The sequence below is a fragment of the Perca fluviatilis genome, chromosome 21 (assembly GCF_010015445.1).
Source record: "Perca fluviatilis chromosome 21, GENO_Pfluv_1.0, whole genome shotgun sequence".
Taxonomy (NCBI): Eukaryota; Metazoa; Chordata; class Actinopteri; order Perciformes; family Percidae; genus Perca; species Perca fluviatilis.
In genome coordinates, this window is record NC_053132.1 from 9903103 (window position 1) to 9917688 (window position 14586).

Below are 14586 nucleotides of genomic sequence, written 5' to 3' on the forward strand. Positions count from 1 at the left end.
GCCTATTAGAGTGAGGACTGAGGAGTAACAGAACCAACAGGTTTGACCCCTCTATAGCAGGTCTGTATTTACTATCAGCTCTCTGCTGCCTCCCTGTGTAGCTTGTGAGGAACTTTTCAGACTAGATTACAATAAATGCAACAAGTGAGAAGCAAAAAACTGTATGCGAGCTGAGACAATTGGTCGACAGAAAATTAATGCAGAAACGGCTTCTTAAATGTGAGTATTTTTTGAAGCCATTTTGTGCCTTTTTTACGGATAGAGATGACCCAAAACAAGGGAGAGGTGTAAGAAAGGCTGGACTTAATAAAAAAGTGACATTCAAAACGTCCCCTGAGAAATTGTGATGGGCATTTTTCACAACATCCTGACATGTTATAGGCAAAATAATGAATAATAAAAATGAAATTGTCGTTAGTTGCTGCACTAGAAATGTAATAAATCTTTCTTTTTATTAAGGGGCTTTTTGGGGCTTTTCCCTTTATTCGATAGAGACAGTGGATAGAGAGGAAAGGGGGAGAGAAAGAGAGGGGATGACACGCAGCAAAGGGCAGCAGGTCGGATTCGAACCCGGGCCGCTGCAAATAACTCAGCCTACATGGGGCATTTTTTATTCTTCCAAACAAACGTTTTTTGTTTCTTGTGGTCATTCCCAGAAATATTGTAAGCAAAAGAAAGATTGTAAAAAAAAAGTCTGTTTTCGGTTATAATACTGCAAGTCCATTTACTTTGAAAACTAAACTTAGTATTTTTTTACTTTGATATAGTTATATATATAGATATAGTTACTTAATACTTCTTCCATCACTGTTTATTTGTCAAATATTTTAGTAATATGATCAAATTATTGACTCCTCGTCTGGAGTCAGTTTTGTAATGTCCTGGCTGCGTTAGGCTACAGTCATAGACTGTTACAGTCTATGGTTACAGTTTGCACTTGGGTTGAGTAAACAGATCCCAGATCTGTGAAGGTTTCGTAAAGTCGTAGGGCTTACAAACGTTATAAAAACTGTATGGTTCCTTTACTTTTCACGTCTAAACGAGGTATGTTATTGAAATCACGAGATGAAACTGATGTTGAGTGAGGACAGTAGGCTATTATCTTGGTCGGGTTTGATGACGCAACGACAGCTCAGCGTCAGTGTAGTCGCTTTACGGCAGAGCGTGCTGCTGGAGGTCAGGAGTTTGAAAAGAAGCCTAGCTAGCTAGCTAAGTAGCGAGTCTGTAACAAAAACCTTGTGTTTTCACTGGTAAAACTCACTTAGGGTTCAAAATACACATTAACAGGACAGCGTATGTTGGTGTCGGTGAATCCAGCAGCCCATCGTTTGTCTTGGATTTTCAGTATTGCGACATAGCTAGCCTTGTTAACGTTAGCCAGATCGGTTTGGCTAGCAGCTCTCTGCTAGCTCGAGTGCTTGACCCCTCGGATCTTTTACAGCCATGGACAACTCGCAAGGATCGGGAGGAATGAAAGGAGGTATCGGGGGTCTCTTTGGAGGCGGTGCACCTGAATACTCCAACACAGAGCTCGCCGGTGTCCCCTGTAAGCGTCATGTAACGCTAGCTTTCACTTTGCTTTGGTTAGCTTTAGCCGGGTAACAGCCATAGCAGCTGTAATGTTAGCTAGTCAGCTTCATGGCCTTTTAAATGTCTTGTAAATACAACTTTCTCAATATATATGTTGAATTATGTTAAAAGTGATGCTAATATTTCTGTTGTAATGTCATTTCAGTGACTGGAATGAGTCCTCTGTCCCCTTACCTCAATGTCGACCCTCGTTACCTGATTCAGGTAACGTTAAGCTAGAGCGAAATTAGCATTTTAGCTGATTTAGGTGTTTTTGTGTATTTTTCTCACTGTAACAGCCGTTGATGTTGTCTTTCAGGACACAGATGAGTTCATTCTACCCACAGGTGCCGATAAAACAAGAGGGAGGTTTGAACTGGCTTTCTTTACCATTGGAGGATCCTGCATGACTGGTAAGAGATAATTAGCACCTCCTGTAACATCATTTTTCTTTCCACTGCTATCTTTCATGATGTATTGACTGTCTTATGATTTGTCCTTGGGTGACTTGAAAGGCGCATATAAACAAATTGTATTATTATTAATTTTGTTAGTATAATAGTGTCCCACAACTTCCTCAGATTGTACTTAAAACGTTATTCATTCTGTTCAATAGGAACAGTTTTTTGTTTTCTATAAATGTGAAAAGTAAAAAGTACTATACTTGTACTATATATGTCAGAAGTATGTGGACACTGCTGTTCACTTTTATACTTTTACTGCTCTGTGGCTGTCTTCCATGTTTTGAGCTTGGTCCCCTTGGTTTAAATTAAGAGGATGGTACTTAGACAACAATGTGGTTTTGAGTGGGCCCTTTACTTTTTCAATTTGACAATGCCACCATGCACAAAGTCAGGTCCATAAAGAACTGTTGGTTGTTTAAGTCTGGTGTGGAAGAACGTGACTGGTCTGCGCTGTGCCTTGACCTTGGCATTCAACATCTTTGGGATGAATTTGGGCTCCCACTGAACCCGGGATTTATCACCCAACATCCGAGGCCAACCTCACTGGTGATCTTCTGGCTGAATGGGATCAAATCCCTGCAGCCACATTCTAAAGATCTTGTGGAAAGCCTTCCCTAGAAAAGTGGAGATGTTATAGCAGCAGATTATGGCTCATAGTTGACATGTTTAACAATCAAGTTTGGGTGTCCACATAACTTTTGGCATATAGTGTACCTGGGTATACATCATTGAAATAGCTGAATGTTTTCATTGTTTTTACCCAAAGTCTCACTCAGCCTTTCTTCCTTTTTGTTTCGACTTCAGGAGCAGCACTTGGAGCTGTAAATGGTCTCAGGGTGAGCCTGAAGGAGACTAGAGACATGGGATGGTCCAAACCTCGTAATGTGCAGTGAGTATGGAGACAGTTTTCTGTTTACCCGTCACATTACCTCTAATAGTATATCTGGATTACTTGACCTGTCCTCTAAATGTTTGCTTTCTCTCTCCAGGATTCTCAACATGGTGACCAGACAGGGTGCTTCATGGGCCAACTCTTTAGGCTCAGTAGGTAAGACCATTATAATGTAACTAAAAAAATAAAACAAATGCCATGGATGATAACATATAAGAGAACATTACTTATTTAAATGTATAATATTAGTGTGCTTTTAGGGATTTTTTTTTATGTTTGATATGTTGCTTTTCAAGTTTCCCTCTTTTGAAAAACTTGACTCTAGTGTGAGACGGATGTGTTTTTTTGTTGCCACCTCGCGTAAAACTGTTTACTTTTCTTTGCCCTTGCAGCCTTGTTATATAGTGTTTTTGGTGTAGCGATAGAGAAGGCCAGAGGAGCAGAAGATGACATCAACACAATGGCTGCTGGGACGCTAACGGGGATGCTTTTCAAATCAGCCAGTAAGTGTCTTTTCTGCTTGTATATTTATGTGTAATGTTATTGACTTTAACCTGAGAGTATTTGCATGTGTTTTAATGAGATGAAGATAACTGAATTATATAACCTGTATTGTCGCCATATAAAATCCTCCTGTTGAAATAGTGTGGTTTCACAAGTTCTCATCTGAATGAGTGATGGCTTTAATCTTATGGAACAACCACAGCATGCAAAAAAGAAGCTGAAATTAGTGATAGACATTTTTGGCAGTGCTACTTTCACCACCTATATTTTTATTTATCTTATACTATTTAAATACTCTGTAGGCATGTTGTGAGATTCAAAGGGCAGTACAATAAATGCACAAATATTGAAATCAACATTGGAAAGCACCAATTTTTTTGAGAGCTAATAAATTACACTGCCTGAAGTGAATCTGTTGAGCCCTAACCATCTGGCACTTTGGGTAAATTAAAATGAGAATTATTTCCTGACGTTGCTGTTTATTTTATGTTCACACACAGCTATTTTCAATCGTTCTGCCACTACTGTGTGTTTGCAGGTGGCCTAAAGGGTGTGGCCCGAGGAGGTCTGGCTGGTTTAGCCTTGTCTGGTGCCTACGCTCTTTACAACAACTGGGACCACCTCACCGGCTCCTCATCCTCCTCCTCCTCCTCCTCCTCCAGGCTATACTAACCCTCTCCCACACACATCTGCTTCTACATTAGGGCCAAATAACTCCCCAGGACACAGCCTTTAACCACAGCGCTAAGAGGAATTAGACTCTGGTCAAATGCAGTGTGCTTTTCTGGGAAGTGTGGGTTGGTCCCAGTTCAATGGTTCCCCCCCCCATAGTCACTTTCCTTTCCAGGAGCATTCTGGGAAAAAAAAAAAAAAGGAGATTGGACTAAATTCCACTGGGAGTCCAGATGTAGACCGTCCTACAACACCCCTCTCTTCATTTGTTTTTTATCCTCTGAGGTGTTCCTGTCACTGATCTGATCAGTAATGAGAAGACCCTGTGAGGATTTTTTATAGAGGTGTGTCATTTGTTATGTCATTGTTTATGGGAGGCTTATTAGTCTTCATTGATGCTTGTTCTGAAATCAATGAACCCATGATATTTGGGTTAAAAGAGCCAATGTGTAAAATGACTTGTGACATCTGGTGTGTGTGGTTCACCAGACGAACGGCAGCGGATTCATGTACTGCTTCTGGACTGAAAGACTCTTCTGTAGTAGAAGAGCAAAGAGATTTTCAACTATGATCTACAAATGCAGAACTAAACCTTATGGTTCTACTCTATGTATTTATTGAAGCGTATAAGCAGTGGTCTCTGTTTTACTGTGCAAGAAGAAATCACTGTAAAGCTGTTTGTGTCTCCACCATACTCGCTGTATTAAATTCTGTATTAAAGGAAATGTTGACAGTTTTTGCTTTTAACCAATTTTATTGCTCAAATGTAGATGTCATGAGTAGTGTATACTATGCAGTGCTCTGCCTCAACTTTCTGCTGTTTAAAATCAGAGCAGTGCATAGTGAAGACTTTAAAAAATGATGTGTAAGAAAACAATAATTTCACATTCAGAACACGTATTTACTTCTTGTTGAATGAACTGTTGCAGTGAGACTTTTAGGAAAAACAGATTGTAGTTGTCTGTAGACATGAAACGGAGCAGAGCTTATGTTTGCTGTCAGCGATGAGTCAGGCGGCCCACTCAGTGAAGGAAGAAGTCCCTGATGCGTGTTGCCTCGATCCAGTGGATGTAGGCTGCGGTGCGGGTGAAAACGCTGGGTTTATTCTCCACGGTGCAGCCAATCGGGCCGAAGCTCACAACGCCGTGCACCTCCCAGCGATCCTGCCCCTGCTGGCACAGCAGAGGACCACCAGAGTCACCCTGGGGGAGGAAGGAGGAGACAGATCGGTGGTAAGGAGATGCACTTTTTAAAATTTTATTTTTATTCATTCTCACTTCAACATATCACTGTAAATCTCAGTCCTACCTGGCATGCAGCAGGTGGGCCCTCAGTGTCCCTGAACCCGGCACAGATCATCGAGTCTCGGACACGATCGCCCCAGAATTTCTTCTGCCGGCAGGTCTTGAAGTCAATGATGGGCAGGCGGGCTTGATTCAGGGCTTCTGCCAGAGACACATTCTCCTTCCCACCTGAAATGTGTTTAAGGAAAACAATTTTAAATTTAAACTGTATTTAGACTTTTTTAATCCATCAGTTTGCTCCAGACTGAAATATCTCCACAACTTTTGGACATTTTGCACATTTTTGATCCCCAATGGATGAATTCTATTGATTCCCTGACTTTTCCTATAGCGCAACCAATGGGTTGACAAAAGTTAATCAGTGGACACAATTACTTCTTTCAGAGCTTTTCTCTTGTCATTTACATCCGCCCCGCCTCCTCTACTCACCCCGGGTGTCTCCCCAGCCTGTGACCCAGCAGTAGTGTCCCGGATTGAGGCTGGTCTGCTTGCTTGGCAGGCAGGCGTAGCGGATGAAGTTTGATGGGACGATATCTGTGGCAGCCTTCACCAGGGCGATGTCGTAGTCCAGCTCGCTGTGAGTCGGGTAACGGAAGTTCTCATGCCGGTAGATTCTCTTCACGGGGAAAATTCTCTCTGCCGTCTCTGAGCGCTTCAGCTGGTGCTTCCCCAGGACGATCCTCCAGCTCCCAGCATCCTCAGCTTTACCCCTAAAAGGCCAATAAACAGTTAAAGCAAGGCCTCTGTGGTTCTCATTGTTTATGTCACAAATATGTATTCAAACCCTAAACTACAACTAAATCTGCAACTGTTTCTTCTGTGTTAATTGTTTCTTACTTTTGGAAGCAGTGAGCAGCCGTAAGGACCCAGTTCTTGTGGATGAGAGTTCCTCCACAGACATGAATGTAATGTTTACTTCCCCTGGGACGAACCTACGAGAGACATCCAGACAGCCCCCTCAGTGATGTGAGATTATTTGTTAACACTTCATAATAAGGATACAAAGCATACACTTAAGTAATGCTTAACTGATGTATGACTCATGATGATATAATGTATGAATTAATGCAGGCTGTTTCATAAATTCCTGTTGCTAACACTCAAAGGTGCTCTAAGCGATGTCAAGCACTTTTTAGGCTACAACATTTTTTGTCACATACAGCAAACATCTCCTCACTATCTGTGAGCTGCCTGTCCCGTGAACACACTACAAAAAAAAAACGGTCTCTGTAGACAGCCCAGGCTCCACCAACGCCAGTAAAAACAAACTGGCCAACCTGCACCACGAAACATAACAGAGTTCCAGCCAATAACCGACAAGAGGGATTTCGGGGTGGGGGTTGGGGGGTTAGTGCGCGGAAGCACGGAAGGGAGGGGGAGGGGACGGGATGAGGAGGAGGGAGGGGCGAGCTAGCTTCGTTTTGTTTGAAAATACTTCGAACGTTAACAAGAAGTGCCGCCACCCAACATCGCTTAGAGCACCTTTTAATAGATCATCAATTAAGGAATGTTAATTAGACTTCCTGCAAATTAGCTGGATTTAGTCAAAAATGTAATTTCCGACCTGTGCAATTGCTCAGCCTCTCTGAAAGCAGAACACATTTTCTCTTATTAGTACTATAGTACTAGTCCTATAGTACATTTCGTCATATAAATACGCTATGAAGCTATTTTTGGTTTCTTTGTTGGTGCAGAACATTGTGGCTGATATGGTGAGAAATCAAGACACAACTGCACCAACAGATGATCAGAAACCTGGATACTGTTATGATCATGTATACAGTGACATGAATAATAATGAAGGTTTCTCGTATGTAAACATAATCCTGAATATGATCAAAACCAGGATAATGCTCAAAACGGACATACTAGAGCTACTAATGTAAACACTTGTTTATAAAAGATAATTAGTTTTTTACTAGATCTACAATTGTTAAGAATTGAAGTATAGGAAATGGTAATATGCCCAAATGATTAGTCAATTAATCCATAAGCGAGTGACATAAAATTAACTGACAATACATTTGAGAATTTGACAAACGTGCACTGGTTCCCAATCCTAAAATCTGCTAATGTTCTCTGTTTTACATTCATTTAAATTTAGCATATTTGATGGTTTTGGTCGTGTTCAACAGTTGGTCAGACGAACAAGGAATTTAGAGACGTGGCTGTGACAACATCTCATTGGCATTTTTCACTACATTCTGACATTTTATACACTAAAAGATTGAAAAAACACATGAACGGATCTAAAAAATTATCTGTAGGGGCAGCCTCATACCAGCCCAAGAAGGGATACAAATTTGGCTGGAGGTAAGCTGTGGTGGAGGAAGTATTTAGATCTTTGATCTTTGCTCAAGTAAAAGTAGTAATACCACAGTATAAAAATACTCTATTACAAGTAAGAGTCCTGCATTCAAAATCCTACTCAGGTAATATAAGTATTAGCATTGAAATGTACTTAAAGTATCAAAAGTAAAAGTACTCCTTATGCAAAATGACCCCACTCAGTTATATATGTTCTATATATGTTATTGGAATATTATCATTGATGCATTCTTAAGTTAATATACTGTTTTAGATAATAGTGTTTAAGAATGCATAATGTTTTTTAAACTGATCATATGTTCTGCAGCGGTCAGATAAATCCAGTGGAGTAAAAAGTACGATAATTTCCTCTGCAATGTAATGGAGTGGAAGTATATAGTAGCAGAAAATGGAAAAGTGCAAGTAAAGTACAAGTACCTCAAAATTGTACACTACTTGAGTGAATGTACTTAGTTACATTCTACCACAGGTAGTAAGTGTACTGGTTTTGAGTTTTGTATGTAACTTTATCATGTGGTCAATTCAAGATCTCTCAATACTGAACCACGTCAATACAAAGGCAGATTTACCTGCAGAGAGACCTGCCAGGGCCAAGAGTGAGGTCTGGCCTCGTTACCAGAGACAATCCTCTCAGCCATGTTGGGCTTAAAGTGAGCCATACCACAATCCTTAGGCCAGTCTAAGAGGATAGAAGAACAAGATAAGGCCCAAAAAAACAGAGAGCAGACATTCAAATCAAACACTTATTTAGTATGTGTTAACAGCTGAGTGTGTTTCTGTGTGTGTGTTGCCCTCACCCAGGTGGAGGAGCTTGTGCTGTGGCTGTCGTCCGGGGATGAGTGTGTATGCATCTGCTGGCAGAGATGCCTTGCTCAACAGCAGCGGCAGCAGCAGGGACAGAAAGAGGAGCAGAGGAGGTCCTGGTACAGCCATCGTCTATCACAGAATCACCGGCCGGCACACATCCCACTATATTTATATCGGGCAGCAAGTGCACGCAGATGTACACACACTCACGCACACACACAACAGCAGGGACAATGAGCTGTGTCACTACAAAGGCCAAGCGCTGGATTGTTCTCCTGTACAGCTAAAGTTTCCACTGCCGTTGAGAAAAAGGGGATTTCGGGGAGTCCCATCAGCACTTTCACATACATATAGTATGCACACAGTACACCAACATGCACACAGGACAAAGGCAATACAGCACTGTACACAAACAAACATCACATCACATCATGCCACATGACTTACAGCAGTGACATAGTGACCTGGGCATGCCCTTTATCTCTGATATCCCACATCTCCACCATAGCTCATCCATGTAAACATGACTCAGTAGAAAAAATGGTGTTACCGTGTGTTTACCTGCCGATAGATGGCTTGTATTGATATTTATTCTTGTCAATCTGAACTGGGAGTAAGAGGAGTCAAATGAGAGAGGAAAGACCAGAAATTAAGTGGCAGTTTGAGATAAATCGGTTAGGCTGATATTAGCTTATGACAGATATTATGTTGGCTATACATTTACAGGGAATTACAATACAGAAAGACAGTTAAGAATAAATAGATTTCAATAAAGTTGAAGAATAAATTTTGTTTTTTATTTAGCTACTCTGATTTGACCTTAAAGACTGGGCAAATGAAACAAAACCTATCTGCGTGGCTAGATGCTAGGTCAGTGGATAAAAACACATATATTTATGTAATTTGGGAGCATTTACCATTTAAGACCAGAAAATAAGAGTAAATAAATGCCTGCTCTACACACCTCTGTGAAAATATGACAACAATAACTGCAGTGGAAGCCCCGAGTGAGTTGATCTTTTTTCTATGGTGAATGAAAGAGAATGTGCCTGCTCATCTGAATGGCAGCGCCTGAGTGGTCAAACCTCACCACTGTGGTTCACCAAGTTTACATACAACTCAACTTTGTGTACCTTTTTCACGGTGAATGAGTTGAGTGAGTGTGGAAAGAGAGGGAGGGAGAGTTTATTGGGTTTTTGAGTTGGTGTTCATACTCAAACAACATGATTGAGCTGAGTCACATCCTGTGTAATTATCTGTGTCTGTAAACCTGACACATGCTTCCGCAGCATTTCCCTCATTTGTCAACTGTAAAGGATCAGACATCTCAGCTGGGCTTTTTTTTCCTGTCTTAAAAAAAAAAAATCATCTCAGACTCAAAGATTTATGACAAAGACTAAAAGAAAATTGTTATAAAAGTGTACATATACAGTAGATGTAATGGGAGAAGTATGCTATCACTTAAGTAAAAGTACAGAATTATTGCAAGCTTGTCATACTCATAGTGTCACAAGTTAAAGGATTCATTATGCAGAATATTATATTTTTATAAATATGTTAGATAATGTGTAAACAGCATTTTACTGATGTTAGCTAATTATATTTTATAAACGGATTTTTTGTGTTTATGCTCAAGCAAAGTAACAAGTTTAAAATTGTTGTGGGTTAAAATGTTTTTCCATCTGAAATGTGAAGTAGACATGCAAAGTATTATCGTACATCAAAACTGTACTTGATTATAATAAAAGTTTTCCAACTGCCATCTATATACAAAAAAATTATTTTTGGAGCAACAAAGATACAAAGACAAAATTTGGTTTTATTGAACATCTACATGAACAAATTCATTACCTGGTAGTTGATTTAATGATTTATAGGTAACCCTTGACTTTCCTGAAAACCTCGCTAGAACTGCATCTATCCATCATTAAACTGCAAGAATGTAGGTGTGTTGTTGCTGTTTAAAATGACGTAAAAAATAAACAATCAAATATGTATATAGTCTTGACAGAAATAGAAGAATATAGGAGAATATTAACTGTAAATAAAAAGATAGATAGCCCTAACAACCAACAAGTTAGGGAAACCTGTATGGAGCATGTCCCTTCAGAGGAAATTAAGCGATCCAGTGGAAGGGACACATTTTCTAACATTGCATCTCCACATTTTACTAAATGACGAAAAGAAACAGCAGGATAAAACCACATGAAAATGAGAAAATGCTCCTAAAGTCAATGAGTTTATTAGTGGTGCTTTGTGCAAATTGAGCTATGGATAATCAATAGCCCATGTGGTCTCCAGGATCAGTCGTCTGCCTTTCTGGAGCCTCCACACCACCCAGGCCTTCTCAGTGACCTGATCACACTCCTCTTGCGGCTCCCATGTCCACTCCCATGCAAGGGTGACTTAGGATGGCTGGTGCCTTCCTCTCCGTACACCTCATCCTCTTCTTTTGAATTAGCTCCCTCTGCTCTGCTTACTTTACGAGCAGCTTCTATCATTTCCTCCTTTTTGCCTCCTTCTTCTCCTTCCTCCTCCACCTCCCTCCTCCCTCCGTCTGCTTCTGGTGGCCCCTCACTCTCGCCCTCCACCGTACAAGTCGAGGTTATTATCATCACAGGCGGATGAACTTCTAGGGTCATGGCCTTTACCACGTTCGATATAAGAGGAGGCTTTGGTGCTTTCTTCTTGTTGGAGGTACGTCTCGGAGCCCGGGGGCTGTTCTGGAGCTCCAGATGTTTCTGAATGGCTGTGCTCAGCACCTCCGGGTCCACAGATGCTCCGTGAACATCCCACGTCATCCCGTTCTCGTCCCACTGCACCTGCTTCATGCTGCCCCTCCTCCCCATAGCGTCCCTCTCCTCCCCCTGGTTCTTCAGACACGACCTCCTCCTCTCCAGATCATGCGAGGAGGATGAGTTAATGTCCAATGTTGGGTTGTCTCCTCGCCTCTCCTCCTCCTCCTCCTCCTCCTCCACTTCCTCCTCTCCGCTGCTCACTGGGAACATGCTGGAGGATGGGGACACCAGATTGGAGTTGGACCCCACTGAGGACTTCAGGTTCAGCCTTGATCCAGGCGGCGAGCCCAAGACCGAGTGGGAGCCCATGTTGGAGCCCATGTTGGAGTTGTTCGTCCTGAGGCCCCACAGGGAGCCAATGGGTGAGATCGTCTGCACCGCTGCGTCTACCTGCTTCAGCTGTGAGGTCATTGTACCTTCCTCCCTGAACAACTGAGCCTTTGTGTGGCCCTCTCTGGTTTTCAAGTGGCACCTGCAGCCCAAAAGCGAGTCGCTCAAGGAAGAAACCAGGGGTGACCTCCAGCCCCTGCCTGTCGGACAGCTTTGCCCCGGCTGCCATGGCAACTCAAGATGGCGAACGGAGGCTCCACTTTGTCCATCTGCTGGAGAATTAGGCGCCAGGTAGCTTAACATTTGCACTGGGCTTCTCACTCCTCCACCCTCTGATAATTGTTGGCCTCCAGGACTGTGCAGCTCTTCTTTCACGTCATTGACAAGGCAGCCAGGATCTGATGACACACCTTCCTCTGCTAAGCTAACAGACGATGGGAGCGGGGATGGGAATGTAAAAAAAAGCGAGTTCTTTTCCAGGAAGCGATCATCCTCCGTGCTGGTGGGTTGGAAGAGATCGGAGGAGTTGGATGGCAACAGTGAGGAGGTGTGAGCCTGCAGAGGTGATCGCAGTGGAGAGGGTGTGGGTGTGGGTGTGGGTGAGGAAGCAGGTGACTCTTCCTGCTGATATGTGCTCAGTGTTGAAGAAGAAGTTAAAAGATCTTCGTGTGGTAAAGTTGGTGTCTGCAGGGGGGGGATGCAGGGAGAGGGGGTGGTTGGTGGAGAGGTTGGTTTGGACAGGGGAGAGCACAGGGTTTCCTGGGTTAGACTCGAGGGGCGTGAGGTCCAACCTTTCCATACAACTGTATCTGGAGTGCTGCTACGGCTGTGTGTGCTGCCACTACACTCGCTCCAGCGATGCATGTTGGTGATCCAGCGCTCGCTGAGGGCAGGAGGGCTGTGCACGTCTACGTGTTGGCCTGCGAGTGACAACTGGTTGCTGGTGGTGGAGTTGATGTGCTGCCACATGCGAGGGTGCAGCTGCTGCAGCGTCACTGAGTTCTGCTCAGCGTGTGTGTTGGTGCTGGAGCTGCGTCTCAGGTCCAATCTGGTCCAGGCCGGGTCCCGCTTGTGCGGCGGCCCTGTCGCCATGACCACATCCATGGAGCTCTTAGATAGGGAGAAAATGGGCGCATGATCATCCCTATCCTCCGCCCCCACAGTTCTAGCTTCGCTGGAGTAAGAGGCCGACTGACTGACTGAACAACAGACTGGCTGGTAGCTCTCAGATGCAGGGCGCCCGGGCCTCGCCATGGCAACAGCAACAACCTGCGAATAAAAAAAAAAATACCCACCTTTGAGTGTTAATTGCATTTTGTCCTCAAACCAAACTGATTTTTTTTGCCACTTGAGGGAAACCAGCTGCTAAATGCTCCACAAGTTCACCAAATATGCTTATTCTTGCAGAGAGTTAGATGAGAGGATCGATACCACTCTGAAATTGCTGTGTTTAATTTGAAATTGCAAGTGGTTAGTTTAGCTTAGCTTTTAAACGGATTAAACAAAGAAAATAAACATATTAGTTAGTGAGCTTTAGTGCTATGAAGTGAATTTTCTTACCTTTGGAATGAGCCGGGTTAGCTGTTCCCCCTTGTTTCCAGTCTTTATGTTAAACTAAACTAAGATAACCGGCTGCCTGCTCAAACTATTTTTTTTACTTGAATTTAATGAACAGACATGAGAGTGGTATCAATCTTCTTATCTAACTCTCTGCAAGAAAGCAAATAAGCATATATCCCTAAATGTTGGAACTATTCCTTTAATCTTTTCTTTCTTTCTGACTCTACAACACACTTTAAGCCAGTACACGCGCACACACACACACACACACACACACACACACACACACACACACACACACACACACACACACACACACACACACACACCAGATTAGCCTAATGAGATTACACAATCCAGATTATTTAGACAAAATGTAGATTGATCGAGACAGTTTAGAGAGCATTTGGCCTTCAATTGACCAAAGATAAAGAAAGACAGAGACAGCAAGATTGGATGGTTAGACAGGTTATAAGAAATTTTCTTCCAATACCATTTTGTGCCTAATTTTAATCTTCTTTGTATTAATGCTTTCATAAATCAGATTACACCAGTTCTTCAGTCCTTCACTTATTGAAAATCAATGCTGCTTTGCCTGAATTATTATCATAAAAACATGAATCCATATATATATAAAAACTAACTGCAAAACCAAATCAACCTCTGTCCCAAAGTGACCTAGTAGTGTTTTGACCACATGACTGCTACCTTATAATGTGTCTGTAGTTAAAGAACAAACAGCATGAACAAACACCCACACTGTCTGTGTGTACAAAAATACAGTGCGATGTCAGATAAAGGACAAAAGTACAACTTACCGTGAAGTTCACACTTTGTGTCCTGTTTTGCCCTCTTCCCTGGCAAAGAGCAGGTAGCACTAAATGGCGTCTCTCCTTCCTCCCCTCATTCCTCTCTCTCTTTCTCCCTTCTTAGGAAAATCGTCCGTGTTTCCAGCCGCTCTCAAGCCTCAAGCACACACTGTTGTGACTTGTCTTCAGCTTGATCTTCATCCCTGACTCTTCTCTCACACCTGAACCTCATGTGAAGTTGACATCAGCATGACTATGAGGATTTCTATTTGTAAATGTGTTGTGTGATTTTGTACATATGTGTGTGTAAAAGAGAGAGGGCCATTACCTTTAGCTCTGAGGATTAGCGGTCATCTCATTAGCTGCCGTCCAATCTCTGAACAGTCTGTGTGTGTGTGTGTGTGTGTGTGGGGGGGTTGTGGGTGTGGTGGGGGGTGGAGGTGTGTTGTGTGTGGATAAGTGGCTAATGAACATTTTGATTCTGAGTTAAAATCAGATCAGTTGTCGCAGCAGCCACATTACATTAGTACATAATTTAGTTACATAGGT

General features: G+C 42.4%; 3 protein-coding genes across 3 annotated transcripts; 1 reads left to right on the top strand and 2 right to left on the bottom strand.

Annotated features, from left to right (window-relative positions):
* The first annotated feature begins 1027 nt into the window (after positions 1-1027).
* timm23a (translocase of inner mitochondrial membrane 23 homolog a (yeast)) lies at positions 1028-4837 on the top strand. The gene is made up of 7 exons (XM_039788380.1): positions 1028-1546; positions 1736-1794; positions 1889-1982; positions 2838-2922; positions 3023-3081; positions 3318-3428; positions 3968-4837. Exons 1-7 carry the CDS (start codon positions 1444-1446, stop codon positions 4099-4101), a joined length of 645 nt encoding a protein of 214 aa, XP_039644314.1. The 5' UTR covers positions 1028-1443; the 3' UTR covers positions 4102-4837.
* Positions 4836-8691, bottom strand: zgc:112285 (uncharacterized protein LOC561476 homolog). Its single transcript, XM_039788378.1, has 6 exons — positions 8531-8691; positions 8303-8412; positions 6243-6337; positions 5835-6115; positions 5410-5573; positions 4836-5303 (listed from the first exon to the last, which is right to left on the bottom strand). Exons 1-6 carry the CDS (start codon positions 8664-8666, stop codon positions 5124-5126), a joined length of 966 nt encoding a protein of 321 aa, XP_039644312.1. The 5' UTR covers positions 8667-8691; the 3' UTR covers positions 4836-5123.
* A 1648-nt stretch (positions 8692-10339) lies between these two features.
* LOC120551164 lies at positions 10340-14380 on the bottom strand. Its single transcript, XM_039788376.1, has 2 exons — positions 14047-14380; positions 10340-12937 (listed from the first exon to the last, which is right to left on the bottom strand). The coding sequence occupies exon 2, from the start codon at positions 12920-12922 to the stop codon at positions 10844-10846; it is 2079 nt and encodes a 692-aa protein (XP_039644310.1). The 5' UTR covers positions 12923-12937; positions 14047-14380; the 3' UTR covers positions 10340-10843.
* Positions 14381-14586: the final 206 nt, after the last annotated feature.

Coding starts and splice junctions, on each gene's coding strand:
- timm23a (XM_039788380.1), top strand. CDS start 1,444: ATGGACAACTCGCAAGGATCGGGAGGAATGAAAGGAGGTATCGGGGGT. Junction 1,547..1,735: donor AGAGCTCGCCGGTGTCCCCT/GTAAGCGTCATG, acceptor ATGTCATTTCAG/TGACTGGAATGAGTCCTCTG. Junction 1,983..2,837: donor TGGAGGATCCTGCATGACTG/GTAAGAGATAAT, acceptor TTTCGACTTCAG/GAGCAGCACTTGGAGCTGTA.
- zgc:112285 (XM_039788378.1), bottom strand. CDS start 8,666: ATGGCTGTACCAGGACCTCCTCTGCTCCTCTTTCTGTCCCTGCTGCTG. Junction 8,413..8,530: donor GCACAAGCTCCTCCACCTGG/GTGAGGGCAACA, acceptor CTATCCTCTTAG/ACTGGCCTAAGGATTGTGGT. Junction 6,338..8,302: donor CCTGGCAGGTCTCTCTGCAG/GTAAATCTGCCT, acceptor TGTCTCTCGTAG/GTTCGTCCCAGGGGAAGTAA.
- LOC120551164 (XM_039788376.1), bottom strand. CDS start 12,922: ATGGCGAGGCCCGGGCGCCCTGCATCTGAGAGCTACCAGCCAGTCTGT.